This window comes from Prunus mume, linkage group LG7 (genome assembly GCF_029339155.1).
Source record: "Prunus mume cultivar Tortuosa linkage group LG7, ASM2933915v1, whole genome shotgun sequence".
In the NCBI taxonomy this organism is placed as follows: domain Eukaryota; kingdom Viridiplantae; phylum Streptophyta; class Magnoliopsida; order Rosales; family Rosaceae; genus Prunus; species Prunus mume.
In genome coordinates, this window is record NC_142704.1 from 18,097,611 (window position 1) to 18,120,802 (window position 23,192).

Consider the following 23,192-nt stretch of genomic DNA (forward strand, 5'->3'; position numbering starts at 1 on the left):
TTTAACCACTGGAAATAGGTTGGTTCCAGCACCTCCCTTTACCTATTGGAAATAAAGGAAAACCCACACCCTCTATAAATTGGCATTTATGGCTCAAGCAAAGGGCACCAATTTTTCTTCAGCCAACACTCCCTCACTCGGCTGCTGCAAGCATCCCAGCAGCCATCAACCTCATTCAGCAACCACCAGACCACTTTCCTTCCTCCATTCAGCTCCTGCAAGCATTCCAGCAGCCATCCCAGCCATTCCTTAGCTATCACAACCATTTCTTCTATTTTCCTATCATTGAAATCCTCCATTTTCCCTATAAAACCTCACAAACCATAACTCCAAGCTTTTCCTTCCTTCTCATACCATTCCAGGCTATAAACACTATAGCTTTCAAGCCTCAAGCTTTTCCTTTTATCCTCCCATCTCTAGAACTCATAAATTTCTCTAGAATCATTGTCACAAACATCATACCCTTCAAAGTCTTAAGCCTTTCTTTCCTTAGCCATGCTCTTTGAAACCCTATTCATTTGACTATTATAAGCATCACAACAACCATCACAGCCAAACAATCAAACCACCATAGCCATAGCTTCAAACAATAAATTCTCTACACCCAAACTCAAGCATATCAAACACCAATCCAAGCACAAGCATTCTCATTTGCTAAACTTGTGGGTCTTTAGCTCCTGTTCACCCATTTTATATTTGTTCCTGTGATGGTAGGGCAAAGTTCCTTATTGCCTTGAGAACCATTGATTTGTCAACAAGTCAACTTTCTTTGGTGTGCGAGCGTGCCACTGCTAGCGATGAAGAATCCTATTAGGCTTCTTAAAAATATATAACTTGCACCCCAAGTTACTGATTTCTAAACAAGCTATTGTGAATTTGGGTGAGGAATATCTCCCAAGTAAATTCTTTTCATGTCTCAGACTGCTGAGAACTTCACAATTTTTCACAAGATCGAGATTGGTAGTTCGGCCGAATAAATGGTAAGAAAGTGAACTGTTTTCAGTGAACGCCTTTTACAAAACTCAAAAGGGAAAAACCAACTCTAGAAAGACAAAAATAAGGCTGAACTTCCATTTCTGCCTAGATAGATGCTTTTGATCCGGGCTAGACTCGGTATGCCTGTGCTGGACTGGATGTCAACAACTTCAATTGCTAAGTTTCAACTATAAATCGATACCAACGTTCGAGTTTGGCAGAGCTTTAATCTATTTCAAGCCTGAAAGGCTTTTGAAGGGTAGAATTGCGGCCTCTTCAATCTGAAAGGCGAAGTGACTAGACTTGAGGATTACCGAGTTGGAATGCACTGTGGTACCTGTTACTTTGATCAGGGCTCTCCATAAATTTGTTGAGGTTTTCATATTTGTAAAAACTCAAACTCTACTTGATTTGGCTTTTGCTGAACCAAATTTGTAACGAGAGAAATCTCGTTTTGAATGACTTATTTCTCTAAGTCTAAACTAACACTGGAGGTTTTGATTTGTAGCTGTTTTCTTTCTTGTGGCTCAATAAGCTTTTGGTTACTTCAATTTGTTTGAAGGCTTTTGTGATCAAGTGATCATTTTGAGTTTTGTCTTTGATTGATTTTTTTTTTTTTTTTTTTTTGTTGTCCTTTGCTCTATTCACCCTCTCTCATATTTATAAGAAATGCTTGGAGTGGGGCTTTTAATCTTTTAATAATGGACGGCAATATTTTCAAAAAGATCTTTTATTTTAAATGCAAAGAAAAAGGGAAGTTATCTGTTCTGGCAGGTAAACCGTCAATAGTCAGTTCTAAGGCAATCACTTCCCTATTTTTCTTGAAAAAAACCTAACCCTTCTTCAAATTTAACTGCTCTTTGTAAGAGCTCAAACTGTGATGGTTAGTTTGATCTTCCAAATGAACAACTCCCTGCTTCCTACTTATCTCTTTAGAAAATATAGTCTGCTTATCCCTTGGAAATGGTACCTGCTTTGGAGCAGAATTTTTCTGAATATTGAAAAGGGATTTTGATCTTCTTTTAACTGAAAAGGCTGGAGACTTTTGCCTGTTTTAAGACATGTTTACATTAATTCCCATAGACTCAGTTGAGATTGCTGACTTTTCAAAGTTTTAGGTAGTCACGTGGGTTTGCATCTTTTTGGGCTTTTCCTTCTTATTTAATCATCCCAAGCCCAGTTTTGATTTTTTGGGGATTGTGGACTGAGCAATTCGCATGTACTGGGCTTCCTTCCAATTTTTGGGTTTTGGTAAAAGATCTGACTTAGGTCTGTGCTTTTGACTTTGGGCCCTTGATTCCATTTCTAGTCCAAACTGCCTAGGTCCTGTTTTCCCTCATCCTTCTAGGCCTCCAGCGTTGGGCTAGGCACATAATTTGTTGGCCCAAACAGCTCCCACACTCCAAGCTCTCATGCCAAGCTCATATAATCTCATATCAACGTCAAGCTGCCGAAAAGATCTACACAAAACATGCAGCCACTAGAAGAAGAACAAAGTACTCCCCTAGCACTTGCTTTTTTCTCAGGATACTTTGGGCCTAGTTCTCGCTAACTCAGAAAAAAGGGCAACGAAGACTTGATTCACCACTCTATAGCGGTCCAAGAATCAACAAGCCCGAATGAGCCTTCCAACGGAAAAAGACCCCAACAATTATCAAATTACTCACAAATCAATCAGTTGCAATAAGGATGAGAAGAAGACAACAAATAGAAACAACCAAACACATTTCATCAAAGCAGAAGGAAAATGAAAAGTGAAGACTCATTCCACCTTTATCCGACGTCCCCGAGGAATGAGAATTGTTGGAAGCTAACTCTATATCCAAAATAATGTTAATCTTCGATGTGGGACAGGTAATAGTTTCGGCCACCGCTATTTCTAAAACGATGCGCAAAGTACATTGTCTTTTATGTGCAACTTAGAGTTAGAGGTTTTTTTTTTTTTTTTGATGAAATAGGGGGGATAAACCCCAAAAAGAAACAACAACTAACTAGTACAAATCAAGCGAGGCCTAACAACTCCTAAAAAATCATCCTCCAAAAAAGAGCTAACCCAAGCAGGGGCCTCATCCAAATAGTTAACCCCAAAATCCAAGTTAAAGCTCCAGTTAGCCATACGATCAGTTATAGGTATTTTTAACCAGTTTTAAATGTTTTCTTCTTTTTTTAATCACATATTTTGTACACTTTCCTCTCATGGAAATTGTGATATGTTGTTTTCGAAATTTTGATCATTTTGCCGTTTTCAAGTTTCTCTTTAGATTTCATGAGGTCTCTCTTTACTTTCCTTTTTATTTCCATTGAAATTCTATGAAATAATAATATTTGCACAGGGCATTTCTTCTTTTCTTTCATAATTCGTTACGTTTTCTTGGTTTTATCTTATATAATAATTATTTTTTTCTTTCTAAAAACACTTCTTTGTTGCTTCTTTAAGGCTGGTTTGGGAGATTTGTTGATTGATGACATTGTAGAGGTTTTTTAGGCCTGAAACATTTGTTTCTCAAACATTTAATTAATGTGAACAAATCAAGCCAAGTACATTACAACAAAAGGTAAAAGAAAGACAGAAGAATGCATCAGGCTTCCATGCCAACTTTGTTCCTGTGCTCTGCCGGCTTGAACTTATTTGGAATGCACAAGTCCAAATAATTTTCAGCTGTTCCCATTCTGCTATTAAGGTTTTATCAAAGAAGAAAAAAGATCCCAAATGGCAGGTAAAATCGACACCGTTTTGTCGTGGATAGTAGTGAAGGGGCAGAACAAAATAGAGCTATGCTATTCCATAATATTGCTATTTTATTATTGAATCAAAACAAAGAAAGGTTGTCAGTCTGAAATGCAATGAAAATTTTTGCACGAGTGCAAGGATTCTATTCAATTTACGATTGAAACATCTCATAAAGAGACACTAACAGAGGCATATACAAGAACAAAAAACATATGTCCAGCTAAGCAGCAGATCTACCAAAGAAGCAAGTATCCAAACCGATCCCACAAGCTACTTCATCTTTCTAAGTGTGTTCACGTAGGTGTAACTGGAAAATCCTACAAACAGTTTGCGGAACCTGCAGATATAAAACGCAAATCTATTCATTTGACTATCTTATTACTTGGATTGCATTTGGTTGATGAAAGCTGAAGAAGATTCACAAGTAAAATAAAGGAAGAAAATAGGAAAACGTAGGTTGAGATGTCACAGCAAAAATGGTTCACAACTATTTTCAATCGATAAAAAGTAGAAAGCATACCAAACCCATTGGCTTGAATGTTGTGCCATCGCCCGGAAGCTCTTTCTAGGCTGCTCATTCAACAAGCAATGCAGCACTTCATGTGAGCATTGCATGGGATATAAACTGGACAGCCATATATCCACTGGACCGCTATACTTGCGGAACATGTTAGTACTAACCTGAGAAAAATAAATAGGGCAGCAAAAGAAAAGTTAAAATCACTGGTTTAACAGCAAATATGCTTGATAGGTGCTACAGTATTAACTAGCATTAGAGTAAAGGATGCAATATGTAAAGTTATCATCCCATCCAATAAAACATATAACCAAAACTAGACATTATTGTATAAAAACTTAGGTGACATATGAGAACAAATCAGAATTTCAAGATACTTGCTGATTATAGACAGTATAAAGAACTTGTCAATCATTAGAATTGGGCAGAATCAAATTGATGCCATAGATTTCAAATGAAAGAAATAAGAAATCTAATGAAGAGAGAACATACAAGTTCCCAAGCTTCAATTTTCCTTTGTGATGATGCATGTAAGAGCTTCCTGCTTACAGTACAACACAAATAAACATTAAATATAAATAGACTTTGCCAAACTTTAGCGTGCCAATGCCATAGTAAACAGATAAAACCACAATTTGGCCATCCTGAAAATGTACATGCACCAAAATGGGAAAGACAATAGGTACTTTCAAATTCATTCAAGGCAGGCAGATCAGTATCTTATTCTATGCAGTCACAGTAGTGTGCGAATTTGCAGGATAAGTCTCATCACTGGACTACTCTCTTAAATGTTGCACAACAGACCTAGGTGGAAAACCTTTTTTATTGAGAAACTTCAGTTTGGGCTTATTGTATATGCACCAAACCAGGCTAAATAATATCTCACAGCCAAAAGAAGAGGCTTAATCCTTTCAATTAATTACCTTTGGAAATACAAAAAACAGAAAATATGATTAAAATTCAGAGTGAGTTTAAGATGCTTCAACTAGTTCTCATATTCTATGTATTCATAATTACTAGATAACCTGATCGTTTCCTCCTTTTTTTCTTTTTTTTTGCAACCTTAACAGCTAGCATTAAACCAAATAAGTCCAATATATTGGTAGTAAATAAAGGTCAACAGTAATATGAAAACATAATAGCCAACTGAATATCATAGATAAACCTCCAAATCTTAATTAAACCAAGTTAATAAAATATGGAAAATTTACTCATAGTTTCTACCAACCAAATAATGGTACCATGTTTAAAAGAATCAAAACAGCTACTTCCAACTCTCCTACTTTCTTTCTAGGCATGTAAGAAGTCAAAATTAACTGGCAAATATCTAAGGTTTAAAAGATAAAGGGTAGAAAAACTGACCGGCAAGAGAATATATTCATGTGACATGAAGAGTCGTCAAAAGTATTATTATCTTTTATTTTATTTTGTAACATTTATTTCCATGCCATAAATATCTAACATATGTAGGCATTTATATAACAGGAATTTCCTTCCAATTTTAAAAATATTGATAAAATGTGATTGAAAAATGGAGCTCAACTTACATTACCCCATAATGCACGTCACGGTGGTTACAATGGCCCGAAACTCCATAATTGTCAAAAGTAATTATCTGATAAAGCCCATGTGAAATTGATGTTAGAAGTGGGAGATAAGATTGAACCATAAGAGCAGGCATTACTTTATACAAAACCAGTAATCCATCAAATGATGCTTATCACATCACCACAAAAAAGACAACACAAGTAGTAATAAATTTCAGTAGTCCAGAAACTACAATAGCAGGTGAAGGTATAAAGCAAACTATTAGGTCTGAAGGATTATCTTACCAAATCAATACCATAACTGTTAATTTCCTCTTCAATAATCATCGCCAATATGTTATGGTTCCAAACTTTTCCAAAACCATCCTAAAGATTGAGGAATGTGTTATAAATGCCTCAAGATACTATCAGGAATGATACTAATTCAATAGTTGAGTAGAACCTGGAGATCTGGATGGTCCAGAACCTTCACTTGTTGTTGTGGAACCTGCATATCCAATTTCACATGCTATGAAGTCTAAATGAATGTTCTGGTGAAAATACATCACAATGTGTCATAGATAACAAAAGAACATAAGTTCTGCAAGCAACAACACTTAATAGGATTTTCAGAATTGGATAAAATAAAGTTAACAACACTAAAATCACTTTAGTACTGGACCCCCACGCATGTGTAGATGCTTAAATTTTGGGTCACAACATTAAACAAAGTGAATTTTAAAGCCTCAACTCTTTTGTTCCAGATTGCATATCACCTTGAGGATTGCAGAAGCCTGGTAGAGCTCTTCTTTTCTGGTAATTCCTTTACCATCTGCATCACCTGCACAACAGACAAAACTGAATTCATTAAAAAAAATACTAGGAAGTTATAAGGGCAAGGATTAACAATTTACGAGACATAATTCAATCTGTAACACCAACACTACTCTTAAGGAAGTTATATTGTATAAGTTACAATAAGTAGTGTAAAGGCTGAAACTACTGTGACACAGTTGGATGTGAAACCAACAGAAAGATCTGGAGGGAAATTCTTATCCCATCCCAAGCATGTTATTCTAGATACATTAATGGATGGAGAAACAACCCTTGTATAAATTGGTACTCGACTGCATTCTAAGTGTAAGGGTGACCATAAGTCTATAATACACATACTTATTATATGTTCACTTAGTTTATTAGTAACCTTTATTAAAAAATTTATACATCCATTTTTAGGTAAACACAACCCATGTATCAGTTATTAATATCTTTTTTTTTTTTTCATCAGGCTTCATTATCCCTAACACATTTCAAAGCAGTTAACAAAAAAATTATTAAAATAAGACAATTGTCAAAACCAATTTAATGGAGTCAATATAGTTTTCATAATAAATGAGGACCTCAGCCTTACTGTATATATCTACAAGTTTGTCTGTTGTCATATATCTAAAAGACCTCTATTTATAGTTTAGTGTTGTGCTTACGTAAAATGATCCATCCTACTTCAAGGGAATGTTAAGAGAAACAGTCTGTCCACCACATTCCAAATTTGTGAACAATTTTATGGTATAAGCTACATGGAGATTAATAAACGAAAAAAGGGAAAAGATTAACAAACCAGTACATACCAATTTAAAAAAGGCAGAGACAAAGTTGTATATAGATGAGAGTGTGTTACCAATTGACAAGCAAAGAATGTGAATATTATGCCCTCTCATGGTGAGATAGTTTATGGTTGGAGTAAAGAACCTGCAGAAATGCAATGGACGGTTTGAACACAACATAAATACAGAACCTCGATGTATCATATTATACAATTTGGCCAAAAAGAAACAGACCTCGTCATCAAACATAAAACTCAACAGTCACACAGGGGGACAACAATTCAAACAAATGAAAGTATGCCATGAGACAATCAGTAAGTAGTTCTAGATTCCAACACCCACATTTCCTTTTTGGGCCACTTAGTCTTGTTAATTATCATGGAACAATATTGAAGTAAATTCAAACATCAACATAGAAGGGCTCAGAGGGGAGCTGATATTTATGCAACCAGGATAAATTCTGCCTCATACCCATCCAACATTTGAGAAGCACCAACGCAAACTAACAGCTCAAAAACTCGTCTGAAATCGGCTACAACTGAAGCCATTATTAGAGCCAAAGAAATGATAATCAATTTTTTACAGTTATGCTTACATGGACTCATCATCTGGGTGGGCAATAACCAGCAAAACATTTCTCTTGTTGACACTGCCACCTGATTCAATAAATACAGTGTATTTAACCAGTATGCACAAAAAGAAGGCGGCAAAATAAGCAAGCTAGGGCAGAGTGGCAGACTACCCACCATTTTTCAAATTATTCAAGAAAGTACCCTTCGGAGGTGAATATGAGCCATGCAGAATTTTGCATAAAGAAGCTACCCATAGTACAATCACAGAAGAAATAATCAAGAACCATGCCATATGGCATGCACCTGCAGACAATGATAAATTGATAATCAATTCATCAAGTCAAACAACCTCCAAACTCAAGAATGGAACAAACCCAGTAAACCAAAAGGAAAAGAAAAGAAAAACTTGGACACAATTCATTGTTCCTGCAACATATTTGGTAGACACTCACAATGCTCTGCGTCATATACTTTTTAAGTAAAAATTAAACATTCACTTACAACTTTTCCTATTCAAAAACTTTGTATTCTTACGTTTTGAACAATCTGATTTTTTTTTTTTTAACTGTATCTGAACATTGTTTCCGAAGTTTAAAAGACTATGAAAGCATATTTGGTTTGCATTGAATCTCACTCAAACCTTTCATCAAACATCATCTAGGCAAAACTTTTGCCCAAACCACTGACTGCTCCTCAACAGTTGAATGCGAATAAAAGAAAACGATAAAGAAGGAGACAAGAAACGGAGGAGTTAAGTGGAGGAGCCCTTACCTGGATTAGTAATCTCTTCCTGTTTTGCCGGAAAAAAATTCCCAGAAAGTTTTAAGCTTGACGACTCTTCTTAACATGAAAAAAATAAGCCAATATATATAATAGACTTGGCAAAGAAAAATAAAAACAAAAAACCGGACACCACGTGTCGAAAACCCACATGCCCGGAGCATCATCGTCTCCTCAGACCCTTCTGCCTTGACAGTAACAGACAAAACACCAAAAACCCTAAACAGTCAACCATTCCCTACAGGCAAGACCACAGAATTAAACCATGGACCAACGACATCAACTGCTCCTTGCTCAACAACAACAGCTGCTTTATCAACAGTTCCAAGCTCTTCAACAACAAGAAGGTTCTATTGCATACCAATCAAGCCAATCTTTCTGCTTTCGTTTTCAACACCCACAACAACAACAATACCACCACCAGCAACAAGGTTATTACCAATCGAACTATACCAATGTGCTGCTGCAGCAACAACAACCTTATCCACCACAACCTGTCCAACTTTCTCAATCACGACTAGTCCAGCCACTTGGGATTCCGGTACTTCCGGGGCTGGACCCGACCGCGGCTGTGCTGTCTCGACTGGCGCAATTTTCAGGGTCCAGAGTGGGAGCAGTGGCAGAGAGGCCTTTGTATCAACCGGTACAATGTTTTGCTTTTGATTGATTGGACTGGTGGCTTTGTCATCGAATTGCTTTTGATTGTTTGTTTTATGCATATGCTTGACAAAAATGAGTTGGGTTTTTTCTGCTTCACTTATCTGATCCATTTTTGTATTTGGAACCCCATTATATACATAAACATATATATACATATATAAGGTACAAACCAGGAAGGACAATTCTTTGCATGAAATGGTTGGTTCTTCTGTCCTTCTATTTCTCTGGTGGTTTAAACCAGGAAGGACAAAGATTTTGTGATCATGGAGACTTGGAAATAAGTAGCAAGGGAAGGATATCTTTTGGACTTTCTGGTTAAGTAAAATACCCTTTCCTTATAGGTTCAAATTTTACATATTCAATATTAAAGAAACTCCTATCATTACTTGAGGAAAGGGAGTTGTAATTTTCAGGACATCATTACATTAACAACATGTTCTGGAATCAAACACTAGGGGTTATACTTTTCAAAATTTTGAGATGTGTTTTCAATATTTTTGTTTACTTGCTGTGAAACACAGCTCATTGTGTTTGGTTTGGGAGCTCGGATGATAAGACACTAATGAACTATGTGACGCAAGATGACCATAATGTAGTTGCTTCTGCAAACTCAATGATGTATTATTTACTCCTATCACCATCCTCTTCCAAATCTCTTTCGAGTTCTATGGTTGAAACAATTAAATACTTGTAAGTCTTGTAGAGAATCTTTATAAACTGAAAATAGGTGCACATACATGAACCAAAGGAGGATTTGTTTGATGTTTGGGTGATTTGAACACTTCTTTTCTTGCTCAAATATGCAAAATTAAGCCACTGGAGATGGTGCAGGTGCTACCCCTATTAATTTAAATGACCTGCAACTTTGTATGCAGAGTGAAGAATTTCGCCATTCAATTCACATAATGATATGTAGGAAACTTTTGTGCAAAGAGAACATGGCAGATTTGTTGGTTTGTTTTAGACTATATGTTCGATTGGCTTCCTGAATTTTGTTTGTCTGGTTCCTGTTGATTAAGTTTTTAAGTTCATCTAGATGTTTTGTAAAATTCTCTGGTGGGTATCTACTACTCAATGTTGCCAAATTATCCTTTTTGTCTCACTGTACTTTTTCTGAAATCCCTTATGTTGGTTTTGGGTATATGTATTATGAGCAGAAGGTAGAAGCAAATTTATGGTTTTGATGTCATCTGACTTCTTTTGAAGTTGAGGCTGTTTTTGCTATGTATCTTGCTCTTTTCTGAAGGGTTTGGAGCGATGTATTGGCTAATGTATTTGGTGCTCTAAGTCACAAAAGTTCCTTTCTGATTGCAAACCCTGTGGGTCAGTTTGAAATATTGATATTCTAAGTTACATAGGGTTTTTTAAGATTGCAAACATCATTGCTCTTTTTCATTTGGCTTGTATCCAGCTTTCTACCTTCTTATTCTTTCAAGATTTAATTTTTCAGGTTGGTCAGCCTCCATACAGTAGTGGTGGTGAAAGGGGTGGTGAGCCATTCAAGGGACACCAAGGAAATTTTGGCTACAACCACCTGAGACCCAGTGGAGCTGGCCCATCTTTCATTGGAAGACCACATGGTTGTGGTAGTGGTGGCCCTAAGCATTTCTCACAACATGGTTTCCCTTCAACATCTTCGCATCCAGAATCTTCAGTTGCTCCAGCAACACTTCCACCTGAGAAATCAGAATCAGCGTCAGCACTTAAAACAGAAGTTCCAAACAAAACTAAAGTTCGGAACAACCAAAGTTCCCAGGTTGCTTGGTGTGAAATTTGTAAGGCCGCGTGCAATAGTTTGGAAATTCTTGAGAATCACAAGAATGGAAAGCGACATAAGAAGAACATGAAGAAGATGGAAAAGATGGAAAAGATGAAAAATGCTATCAGATCAGGGAATGAATTACAGGGCCAACAGAATCGCACATCTAATTCAAATCTGGAAGTGTCTCATTTGACTCAGTGTGCACAGGATGGTGAACAGAACAAACCAACAGAAAATTTACCCACTGAAGCTGTTATCCATGTAAATTCTGCGGAAACTGAACAGCATAATAATATCCCGGGGCAGCAGCATGGTCCAAAGCGCAAGAAGAAGCACAAGATTACTTCTGAAACTGAAACTAAGAAGATTGTTATTCCGCTAATCTGTGATATATGCAATGTCAAGTGTGATAGGCAGGGGATTTTTTACCACCATCTTTCTGGAAAGAAGCATGTTGCTAACTTCAAACGATTTAAAAGTAGCCAAGCTATATGTGGGCCAGTCGGGCTTCAAGCTCTTTACCCCCCTAACCCAATTGCTCAGACTATTTTCCATCCCCAAGAAGGGAAATACATGCCTCCCCATGTGTACCAAGAACTACCGGTGGAAACAAGTTCAACTCCCTAATTTCAAGAAAATTCTGCAATCGGAGGGTCAGAAGCCTTGCCTGAATTGTGGAAACAATAATACTGTTACAATGGCTATGGAAACCACAGAGAAGTCTGTCACAGAAGAACCGAACATCAAGCAAGCAGCTACTGTCGAGGCTAATTGTGTGACTGGTGTTTCAGAGACTAAAGATCAGGGGCCAAATCCTCTATCACATGACAATTTTAGAAGCTGACTCTAGTCCAACTTTGTAAACGAATGAAGCAATATAGCCTAAATAGCAGTACTACTTGCCATGTACGTGGAATTTCTTTTGAATTTTACCCCATTGAAAATTTTCTCCTATGGAAGTTAAGTTTAGCTTAAATCTAAATGTCTATCAGCATTCTTTGCTTTTCAGTAAGCAGCTCAGCAGTCTCCAGTTAGGAAGTTAAGTTTTTTAAACTGGCTGGAAAGCCAGAGGCATTGTTTGTATAAAAGAAGGAACCATCTGTCATGAATACAGTCATTGAGGAAATGAAATTTACAATGAGATTTTCTTTGAAAGTATTTGCTGGTACATCTATTCTAAGCCCTACCTAGGTGAGCAGATAAGAGGTTATAGTTTCTCTATTACCCTTAAATTTTGAATCTTAAAACTAAATAATTTTACTTTATAAGGAATTAGTTGATATTGGACTCAACAAACAATGCTGGCTCTAAGATACTAGCGCTCTCAGATGTGAATTATACAACAACAAAATCCAAACCACTATACATACATATAAGGGAAATAATTGGCTTGTTACATGAAAGGAATCAGTCATCTATACCTCCAAATTAGAATTTGACAAATGAATGAAAGCTTTACTTTTTGTGTTTTCAATAAGTTACTTTTATATACGTGTCAAACTATAACTCACAGGTAAGAAAGAATGTGACTCATCTAGGTGAATAGTCAAGAATATATATGTGTATGTGTGTGCGCGCACGCACGCGTGTGTGGCTGACTCGGATTCAAGTGATTTTTTGCAGAGATTATCTTTGAATGAATATCTATCAAATAGAATGTTCGAATTAAAAAAATAACATATGGGGTGTGCCCTATAAGGATGTCCCTTAAATAATGTTTGGGTCAAATATGATATATATCATTGGTAGTATTGTCCATTAAACATTTTATCAATATTTCTTGTGCATTCAATTGAGTAAGGTTATAGAGCTCAAGCAGTTGGTGTCACATCCCGAAATCTGTTCCGCCGTAGCACGATATTGTCCTCTTTGGGCCCCCTTCTCTATCCTCAAGGTTTTGTTTTTGGGAACTCACGAGCAACTTCCTAGTGGGTCACCCATCCTGGAATTGCTCTAACTCCAACTCACTTAACTTCGGAGTTCCCATGACTCTGAAGCCAGTAAGCTCTCAAAAGGCCTCGTGCTAGATGGAGGCGGACATGTACATATAAGGCACATCACCCCCTCTCCGTTGGTTGATGTGGGATGTTACAGTTGGGCCCTTGTTATCCCACTTTCTTCTCTCACACGCACATAGGGAGTGCAATTTATCTACTAAAATTGGGTGTGCAAGCCAACGAGTCTAGTCTAGTGTTGCATATCAGAGATCTCAAGTTTGAATCCCACGGCATTATAATTGTGCGTGAGAGAAATACCCATCTTCCGTAACTTTAGACTATGACTTGTACTAAAAATAATAATAATAAAAAAAAAGATAGGTGTGCAATTTATCTAGTAAAAAAAGAGAGAAAGAATTGGCAAAAAAGAGAAGAAAGAAAAATATCTTTGGAGTTGAAAGCTCAAGACCTTGGGCCCAAATCCAGTCCATATAGATTGACCGCCCCATTCGTCATTTTTGCAGCTTGCTTTTTCTCAATCCCTGCATCAATTCCGTACTTCTTCCATAATTCCTTTCCAATCCCACCCAGACGCTAAGCAGTTGAGACTTTACACAGAGTTGAGAGAGAGAGAGAGAGAGAGAGCTTCAAGTTTCATCCATGGCTGACCACTCTGATGATTTAGACGAACTCCTCGATAGTACGTATTAGATACAAGAAGCTTTGCTTTCTCTCCCTCTCTCTTTCTCTCTCTCTAAATTTTGTAATTTTGTCTTTGAATTGATTTTCAGGTGCCTTAGATGACTTCCAGAATCTCAACCTCAACAAACCCTCCCTTCAGAGGTTTCTCTCCCTCTCTCTCTCTCTCTCTCTCTCTCTCTCTCTCTCTCTCTCTCAAAAGCGTCAAGCTTTACTTTGTAAATTCTCATGCGGGTGTTTGTTTCTTCAAAATTCTGAGTTTGTATTTGTGTTCAAAACGTTATTTTCTTCGTTCCGAAAGTAGTTTGTAATTCTTCAAAATTGTTTGTCTAGAATTGTTTATGAAAGTAACCAAGGACAATTTTTCATTCAACATTTGGTTTTCAATATAGAAAGGAAAGGAATCACATCATGGGTGTTTGTATCTTGCTTTTGCCCAAGTTGCTCAACAGCATTTTCAACTGAATGAAATTATTGTTATAAGTATAACCCATGAAGAAAATGGTGAAATAAAGCGTTAGGCGTGTATAATGAATTATGTATTTGTAGTAAATATCAGTATGCTTAATGGAACTATGTGAAACTTCTGCGCCAAGTTGAGTATTTACATTCTTTTTCTTGTCATAGAAGTAAAGAATCTACAGAGAACAAGCAAGAACCACCTTCCTTGCCTGCTGGGGTTCAAGGACTTGGCATGGGATTACCTGAAATAAGAACAAAGAAAAAGGGAAAACAAAAGGTTTCAGAGGAATCTCATGTTACTGAGGCTCTTGATAAGCTCAGAGAGCAGACTAGAGAGGCTGTTAAGGGACTGGAATCTGTGACAAGTACGAAACCTGGCGGAGAGGATTTGGGTAAGGATGTGGAAGATTGGGTCAAGCAGTTCGAGGAACTTGCTGGGTCTCAGGTAATTTTCTTTTCATTTACTTTTTTCTTTGAATTTCTTTTTTTTGTTTTTTGTTTTTTTTGGGATTTGATCAATGTCAAGCTTTTCTTCTAGTTGTTTGGTTGAGTTTTATGCAATTTGAATTAGTTAGTGAATTGTAATCGACACAATTTTATAGTTGTGAATTCGATACATGGGTATTTAGATTAAGGTTGGTGTTTGATAGAATTTAGAACATGGAACTTATCCTCCTCTGTACCTGAAATTTGTTCTACTAACTGAAATTTTCATTGCAATGCTTGTGTCTAATATGATCCCTGTGTTCTGATTTCAAGTATATTGCTATTGAGAATAACTATCTATTGCTTGCTGAGTATCACTCGTTCTGACAATATTGTTTACTAAGAATTGGAATTCTGGGTTGATATAGGCTAATGGTAAATCATATTGGATCAATTTTCTGACAAAGCACATACTAAAACTTTAGCTTTATGTTTGATACGGTAATAGCAATCATATTGATGCTCATAGTTTTAATGATAAACTAAATCCTAAGCTTTTTGGTTGGGACCTGGACCCATAGTTTGAGCGGTATCAAATATCTAAGAGTCAAAAAGTTGGATTTTCCAAGACGAAGTTGGTGTGCCAAACTAAACTCTTTGGGAGTATAACCTTGAAAAACAAATTGATATAGCACAGAACCAATCTCCATTGAAGTGAGTTGATAAGAAAGGTTGAAATAGAAATGTAATGTTAACCATTTTCCGAGTGCTTTTGGACTACTGCTAGTCTCTTTGTAAGGGAATATGTTGGTCGTTGAATACATTGATAAGTTTGAGGAATTCATGTTCAGATTAAGTGAAACCAAGGACCCACTGATAACCCTTTTTTTTTTTAATCTCTTTTATGTGTCCATCACCTTCAATAGTCCCCATGTTTCAAGGACCCACTGATAATCCCTGCCTAGAGCAACAACACATATTACCTTTGAACATGGGGACTATGAGCTAAATATTGTACCTACTAAATTTTCTCTGTCCATAAAACTCAAGAAAACAGCTAGCACTTTCCTAAAACGCATTGAAGGTGATGAATCCCTTCTTAGTCTAGCTCCTAACTTGATCGGGTCAAGCTCCTTTCAGAGGGAGAAAAATGATCAATTCAGAAACTTGATTAGAAAATAAATACCCTTTTTGGAAGCTATGTCTAGGACCTACTGGTGTGTTTGCTTCTTTTTAGGGTTGGGATGAAGAGAGGAGGTATTGGTGTGTAATTTCTGAATAGCTTTCCCTGATATGAAATTTAATTGTTTTCTGCATGTCGTGAAAAAAAATATCGTCTAATTCATGTTTAGTATTCGAGGTGCTAACCATCAAAATAACTATGAGGCTTGCTTACTGTAGCAGAAGTTTAACCTTTATCTTAAGTTTTTGGTACCATTGTGAGAAGGATGAGACAAAGCAGGATCTATTGGTTGGCTGTACGCTTGGTTGCTTGTGGGTCCTAGTATTGACATATCATACTTTACATGGTAGGCAACAAAGAGTGGTGGTAATAGATATTTCATTTACTTGTGCCATATGTTCTCCATATACAAAATCTTTCATTTGCTGTTTCATCACATGCATTGCTTGGTAATCTACTAATTGCTTAGGCACTCGGTCAGTGGCTTCTACAGTTTATTTGGAGGAAGTATATTTAGAAGTTTTGGTCATCATTTCAACAAAACAATAGCTAACTTCAAGATTTATCTACTGAATGAGACACCAAACTAAAATTGAATGTGGATAAGTATGTTTCTGGAATGCATATGCCTTGTGCTTTTTAGACTGTTTCATTTTCTTTATATAATAGCGTAGTAGACCTACATTCAATGTCTTCATATATTTTTCTTTCTTGTACTTTCCTTCCTTTCCTCCAAAAATTTTAGTTCACGTAACTTGTATTTGAGTGTACAATGTTTTGTCTTTTGAATTCTGCAAAATTTGTGCCAGTTTGGGTTTAAAAACCCGTCTCATGTTAATAAGATGAATAAACTCCTACTTCTTTGTATACATCCTTTTGGTGGTGTTAGGATTTGGCCATAATGGCATGCTTTAGCTACTACATGTTCTGCTTCTTTCGTAAATATGCACTACCTTCATGTTCCTACTTGATGCTTTGCCAAATTGGTGTACAACCTGTCAATAAAAGCAGTAATATCTTGTTATTGTTAATTTCCCCCCTATTTTTGTGTAGGACATGGAATCTATTGTTGAGACCATGATGCAGCAGCTTTTGTCTAAGGATATTCTTCATGAACCGATGAAGGAAATTGGAGAAAGATATCCAAAGTGGTTGAAAGAGCATGAAGCGAGTTTGAGTAAAGAAGAACATGAACGTTATTTTCACCAGTACGAACTCATAAAAGATCTTAATGAAGTCTACGAAAAGGATTCTGGAAACTTCACCCGGATTTTTGAGCTCATGCAGAAAATGCAAGAATGCGGCCAACCACCTAATGATATTGTGCAGGAGCTAGCTCCTGATTTTGACCTAGCTAGTCTTGGACAACTGTAAGTCTTCTACTGTGTTAATTATGAAAATCTGAATGGTTAGTTTGTCTGCAACTTTTAAAGCGCTCACGCATCTTAAGTTCGCTGATGATCACATTTGCCACTTTAATATTTTCTGTATATGAATACTGTTGTTCTTAGATGTTATTTATTTGGGAGGACAACTGCTGAGGGCATCTCATCAGGAAAATGGTCTATGAACCCATTTATGTTAAGTATTGGAGCTAAGGAATCAATTGTTCTTCAGTGTTATTCAGATTGAGAGTTTTATACTATCTATTAAAGGAAATTTATGTACCAAGTCTAGAAGGTAGGCTCTTCCTTAAAGCTGTGAGAACTTGAATCTGTACTACAGCAGAGACGCTGAGACTCCCATTTAAATAGAACATTCAGTTTGGAGCGACGATAATTTATGCTATTTATCACGTCAAAGTTGAACATGACTTGTGTTACCACAAGAAAATCAGATAGATTTCTTCTTGGCTGAGAAATACAAACTCAGTATAACATGCTTTCCCTGTGGCACCATCAATTTGCAGAAATCGTTTAGAACTTTGGTCAGCTCTATCAACTGACCCACGATGCTTTCCTTTGCAGGTCTCCAGAGATGCTAGAGTCGACAAATTGTTGTATAATGTGAGAGCAACCGTCTTTCCTCCGTGCTAATTTCATATCCCCATAGCTGTTATCCCCTGGGCGCACACAGATGTTTGTTTATCAAAATTTGTGAAAATAAATTGGTTATTGCCTGAATTGCATGCAGTTCTATTATTTCAGATTCTTATGATTGCTTTTGCTGCCCAGTTTCAGAGCAAGGTTTTGATACACGTAAAGCTTGTATAAAATTTGGGGGTTATATGGTAAGGAAAATTTCATAGATTTGTTTGTTGGCGAGCCAATGATCGTTTGGTCTAGTGGCACGCAAACTCAAATCTTAATGAAAAAGCCCTGAACAAAACAATATCATATTATTGAAGAAAAGGTACACGGTACAAAATGTCGGACACTTGTCAGGATTAGATGAGCAAATCTACACGCATAAGAGTTTGATTGTTGGACTATTTTAAGTAGCCTACCTTTCTCCCGCATAAAGCGATTAGAATGAACAGCAACCCTTGATATAGTATGTTGATGGAGTAGATATATTTTACAATAATTGAATTAAAGAATGAATTAAAGAATGGGATTTGGAACAAGTATGAGATGTTAGCAAAGGCTAAGCATCAGAGGGTGCAATCCAGTGCCTTCCATTGACGAAACTCTTGACCAGAAAGGGATGGGCCAATTCATAATCAAGCTCCGGGGCACATGACACCCCACGCAGGGCTTCTTCTCCTGGCCCCCAGCACTTGTAGACACCCAGAAACACACTCCTCCTGCAGTTGCCACCCAAAAAACCAAAAACCCATTAAAAGCCAGGTTGGCCCACTTATTATTTCCAAATTTTAGTCACGAGTGACATGACATTAAAATATCTTACTTGTTAAAAATAAATTAAATTTTTACAAATTTATAAATAAATCCAATTCTAGACATGTATTTATAAAAAAACTCAAACACTATTTAAACATATAAACACACCCAAAATCAACTTCAAAATCAACAATTATATATTTTTTGGGTGTGTTTATAAATGGGTTTTGAGTGTGTGTAATGATGAGTTTTGGGTGTGTTTATAAAATGTTTTGAGTGTTGGATTTTTTTTATAATTTCAGCCCCTATTTTTGGTGTTTTAGTGAAACCCCCTTAAATTTTTTAATATGTTAGTTGAGATTCAAAAAATTTATGATATTTATTATATATTGGTCTAACGGTATTTCTCTTTTTGAATTCCTATCTTTTTTTACATGAATTTCTCATTTCATGTGAGGAAATTAGTATATAAAAAGAGTAGAAGAAAAAGTTGGGTTTTTAATTATCTCGAGACAAGAAATCTTTATGTTTTTAATTATCACGAGACAAGAAATCTTTGAAATATTTTGCTTTTCCATCACTTTTTTTAAAGCTTTCTATGGCCTTGACTCCGGTTTGATCCAATGACAATGATTAGGAGTTCAAACACCTATAATTCCACAAAATTAAAATGGGCCCCACAGACGTGTTTGTCAAAAGGGAAACAGAGAGGGTGGGCCCACTAAAGAATGATTAGAAGTAATCAAGTAATTAGAGCAAATGTTGGTAAGATTAGTTGACCAAAACAGTGTGTCTATATACTCCTTTGCATCCGAGTACATTATAAAAAGAACTCTTAACTCAAATAATTAAGGCACTCTTAATTTGAAGTTTGAATCTCCTCTTCCCAAAATCAGTTTATATGAAGGATTTAGAATATTGCACTTGTCATAAAATAAAAAAAGTAATTAAAAGCTGAAGGTAGTTAATTACTTTGTTGTAGTGCTGGCGGTTGTGTTGCCCCAGTCATCCCAGGCACCATGAGCGACCACGTCATCAAAGTAGGTGTAGGAGTATACGATCCGGGAGTACTTGCCCATGGCCCGACCCACATACAAAGGACCCGTACCCGTAACTCGGCAGTTCACGAAAGCGAAGCCTGATTTATCATCCGCTGAGTTTCTGTAGTGGGCCGCAATTGACCCGAACTTGGTTGCTATCGAGTGCAGCTCACAGTCCTGTGCCAACCAGAACCAGCCAATAGTAGATCAGTCAAAAAGTCAAACCACTCATTGCAAACGAAACGTCACCGTAAAGCACTAACAATGTAAATAGCATTTTTCCCACCAACAGATAAAACTGGTGAAGGGAAAAAGCTTCCTCACTTTTCTTGACTTTATGTGCGCTAAAGTGACATCACTCTGTCACAAAGATGCAGCAGAAAAAGGCAAGCATCCTTTTCTTTTTCAAAATGGAAGAGTCACGGGTGTTCATAGACAAAAGCACTAAATTTTTTGCTTAGAGCTCAGCAAGACAATGGCAATTTAGACAAAAATAGTTATAGCATGCGAAATACATGTTAAAATTGATGCTAATTAAACAAAATTAAATCAACATTAATATTAATTAGGTAGTTACTTACTTTGTACATGGACCGACCATTCCCAAAGATGAAGTCTATGGAACCCTCGATGTAACAATCCTTGAAGTAATGGCGCCCCACATCGTCACAAAGTGTGTCTTGGGCACCATAGAAGCCACACCCTGAGAAGTATGCCTTGTCACCTGATATCCTAAACGCTACCGCTTGCCACCCTTGCATCCCCGGCATCGGAGCCGGCGCCGTATTCTGTGATAATAAATAAATAAATCCATATAATGCTCATTCATGCATGCAAAAATCCAACTATATTTATATGGTTAGCTCTAATAAACACACATTAGTTGTAATATATCGTGAAAAACGTGATTTCTCTAGCATTACTCGTAAATGTACCTTGAAGCTAATGTTTCTTGCGGAGAAATAGTTGGCGAAAACAGTAACAGAAGCTGTCCTGTAAGTCCTCAGCTGCTGGCCGTTGGGCCCAGGGTCACTGGCTCGGTCATGCCATTCGATCACGGTCACATCTTTCCCAGCTCCTTGAAACGTGATGTACGGCTTTGTCGCCGGCACAACCACTTTTTCTCTGCATACCCATTATCGATATCATATTTATCTCCGCAGTAATTAATATTATAATTTTTTTGACGATATGAATTATAGAAGTCTGTTAATATTACAATATTGAATTATAGTACTATTTGTACATGTTTACTGATTACATTGTTGACTAGTGACAATAATGATTAATAATGACCTGTAGTATCCGGGGCTGATTAGGATGAGAACATTGACCGTGTTGTTTGCCGGTACAGCATTGACGGCGGCTTGGACGGACAGGAAATCCCCGGAGCCGTTTATGTCGACAGCGATCTGGCGGTGACCAGTGGGCCCCACCCACTTGTGGTGGTTCTTGGTAGAGTTTGATGTTGAACCATTGTTGTTAGTAGTGTGGACTAGCATTACGCGAGAGCTTCTCACCGCTGTCACCGCTGGAGCTGCATGAAACAACCAGAAGGAAAACACAGTGAGTGTGGTGCACACCAAGAAGAAGGAAGAAGAAGATGATGATGAAGACAAAAGAGAAGAAGCCATTAATTGTTTGAATTAATTAAAACAGCATTAAATTTAATAATAATAATAATAATAACGAAAATGGTGGATAGATAGATTGCTCCCTCTCTCTCTGAGGTTATGAGATTCGATTGCAAGAGCCAAGAGCTATCGAAGAGATATCAAGGAACATGTATATGATGGAATGCAAGTACTATATATATATATGGAAACAAATTTCAGTCCTTTCCAACGGTCATTTTTTTTTTTGGGGCTTCCCTCGCTTGGGTTGGTCTCGTTATGCTACGAATTGGCCTTTGGATAAGTAAGTGGGGTCAAATATGTTTTTGGCTTAATTTGCATGCACAACTCAGCAGTGATGAGAGAGATAAAGATACATCCTAATTATATGTACTCTAAAGTCTTCCCACCTCGGAATCTACCTCACTGTGCGAATGATTTCGGTGATTTTAGTGGTTTAATTAAATATATCACACATTTACATAGATTTTGAAAAATCTAAAACGCTTTCTGAAGAAGCACTTATTTAAGAAGTATGTTTTCAAGTAATTTTTCAGGAAGTTAGAAACTTGTACGTTCTTATAAGAAAACTGCTTCTAATTAACAAAAGGGTTTATGATCGGAAGCATGTCTGATAAAAAAACAGTCCGAAACGACAATGGAGGAGTCTTACGTGATGGGTTACTCTAATTAAGTTGCAATTAATTTTTGTTTAAGCTGATCCAATGCAGTGGTATGGGTAACAATTGTTTTCAATAATGAAGATTAGGGAAAGTGCATAGGCAGATTAATTAACTGATCATGACTTCACTTTTGTAATGATAGAATGATTATCTTCTCCCGACAAACTTAAAATAACAAAGCATACACTGTCGCTGTAGATTATGGCGTGCAATTGTTGGATTAATTATTTATTTATTGCATAATTACATAGGGCAAAATTCTTGTTTACCAAACTGGCAAATGTCTGGTAATAATTTATTTATTTATTTATTTTGCTAGGGTTCAAGAATTTAAGAGCACCCAAAAATGGTCCCCAGCTGGAGGAAACTTGGCCATGTGAAGTTGTGAAGTTTATTTAACTTAAAGTTGAGACAAAAAAGAAGAATTTATTGACTTTAATGTATTTATTTATTTAAATTTTTAGTACCATTATTATTCTTCTAATACTTGCTTCCTTCAAACGGTCATCTTTATCTTCTTTGTCCAACATCCTGTGGTGCTGGTGTTGTTGGTTGGGGCAGCGGTGGTGGTGGTGGTGGTGCGGATGACAAAATGATGGCCCAGGGCATGGTTAAATACCATTTTGTATTGTAGCTCTAACATTCATGAATTTTTGGACCATGTTGGGCCCTACCCTTTCGGAAAACCAAAATTTTTGAATGTTGGAGCCTGTACCCAACCCCAGTTCCTCAGTCTGGACATGGAGCCAAATTAACCGAAACCCCATACACCGATTGCCTTTGTCAGACGAAATAGCCATGATAATTTGGACTGAGTTATTATGCAAGAGTGCTGTTATTTTCACCTGTAGTTCTATTTCATTCTCATTTTTGTATTTAACTGAGTTATTATATAATATGTGAATGAATAGTTCGAGAGCAAATGTGCACGTAAATGATTTCTAACAATGACTAATGATATATAATACATGAATTTTGTGCACAAGCAATTTCAAACATTTAGTGTATGTAGTGTTCACTTTTCAATGATAATTAGAAATTGTCGTTCGAAAGAGGACAATTTGACCGGGGAGACATGCAAAGAAAGATTCAAGCGATTTTTCTTTGGTAAGTTCTTGTGGGTTTACAGTCCTTGGCATTTGCATCATCTTTGAACAAGGAGTAGGCCACAAAATTACAATAATATAGCTGAACAGGGGAATCCAAACCCATGTCAACAAACTTTGCCTCTCTATTTCT

The 23,192-nt window shown here is 36.8% G+C and overlaps 4 protein-coding genes across 6 annotated transcripts; 2 read left to right on the top strand and 2 right to left on the bottom strand.

Moving 5' to 3' along the window:
* Nucleotides 1-3,756: 3,756 nt before the first annotated feature.
* On the bottom strand, nucleotides 3,757-8,836 carry LOC103337156 (N-acetylglucosaminylphosphatidylinositol de-N-acetylase family protein). Of its 2 annotated transcripts, XM_089041703.1 has the most exons (12): nucleotides 8,697-8,836; nucleotides 8,100-8,228; nucleotides 7,949-8,009; nucleotides 7,825-7,875; nucleotides 7,428-7,498; nucleotides 6,526-6,590; nucleotides 6,213-6,257; nucleotides 6,056-6,136; nucleotides 5,771-5,838; nucleotides 4,716-4,764; nucleotides 4,227-4,387; nucleotides 3,757-4,043 (listed from the first exon to the last, which is right to left on the bottom strand). In XM_089041703.1, exons 2-12 carry the CDS (start codon nucleotides 8,215-8,217, stop codon nucleotides 3,977-3,979), a joined length of 837 nt encoding a protein of 278 aa, XP_088897829.1. In that variant the 5' UTR covers nucleotides 8,218-8,228; nucleotides 8,697-8,836; the 3' UTR covers nucleotides 3,757-3,976. The 2 variants fall into 2 exon arrangements, with proteins under 2 accessions (XP_088897829.1, XP_008238531.2); XM_008240309.3 differs by lacking the exon at nucleotides 7,825-7,875.
* Nucleotides 8,837-8,970: 134 nt separating this feature from the next.
* On the top strand, nucleotides 8,971-12,282 carry LOC103337155 (uncharacterized). The gene is made up of 2 exons (XM_008240308.3): nucleotides 8,971-9,348; nucleotides 10,816-12,282. Exons 1-2 carry the CDS (start codon nucleotides 8,971-8,973, stop codon nucleotides 11,752-11,754), a joined length of 1,317 nt encoding a protein of 438 aa, XP_008238530.2. The 3' UTR covers nucleotides 11,755-12,282.
* Nucleotides 12,283-13,572: 1,290 nt separating this feature from the next.
* Nucleotides 13,573-17,957, top strand: LOC103337154 (peroxisome biogenesis protein 19-2-like). Of its 2 annotated transcripts, none has more exons than XM_008240307.3 (5): nucleotides 13,573-13,764; nucleotides 13,856-13,907; nucleotides 14,394-14,670; nucleotides 16,888-17,204; nucleotides 17,802-17,957. In XM_008240307.3, the coding sequence occupies exons 1-5, from the start codon at nucleotides 13,725-13,727 to the stop codon at nucleotides 17,842-17,844; spliced, it is 729 nt and encodes a 242-aa protein (XP_008238529.1). In that variant the 5' UTR covers nucleotides 13,573-13,724; the 3' UTR covers nucleotides 17,845-17,957. The 2 variants fall into 2 exon arrangements, with proteins under 2 accessions (XP_008238529.1, XP_008238528.1); XM_008240306.3 differs by having other exon boundaries at nucleotides 13,574-13,764; nucleotides 14,391-14,670.
* A 196-nt stretch (nucleotides 17,958-18,153) lies between these two features.
* PME5 (Pectin lyase-like superfamily protein) lies at nucleotides 18,154-21,447 on the bottom strand. Its single transcript, XM_008240305.2, has 5 exons — nucleotides 20,954-21,447; nucleotides 20,593-20,782; nucleotides 20,239-20,445; nucleotides 19,590-19,834; nucleotides 18,154-18,580 (listed from the first exon to the last, which is right to left on the bottom strand). The coding sequence occupies exons 1-5, from the start codon at nucleotides 21,289-21,291 to the stop codon at nucleotides 18,421-18,423; spliced, it is 1,140 nt and encodes a 379-aa protein (XP_008238527.2). The 5' UTR covers nucleotides 21,292-21,447; the 3' UTR covers nucleotides 18,154-18,420.
* Nucleotides 21,448-23,192: the final 1,745 nt, after the last annotated feature.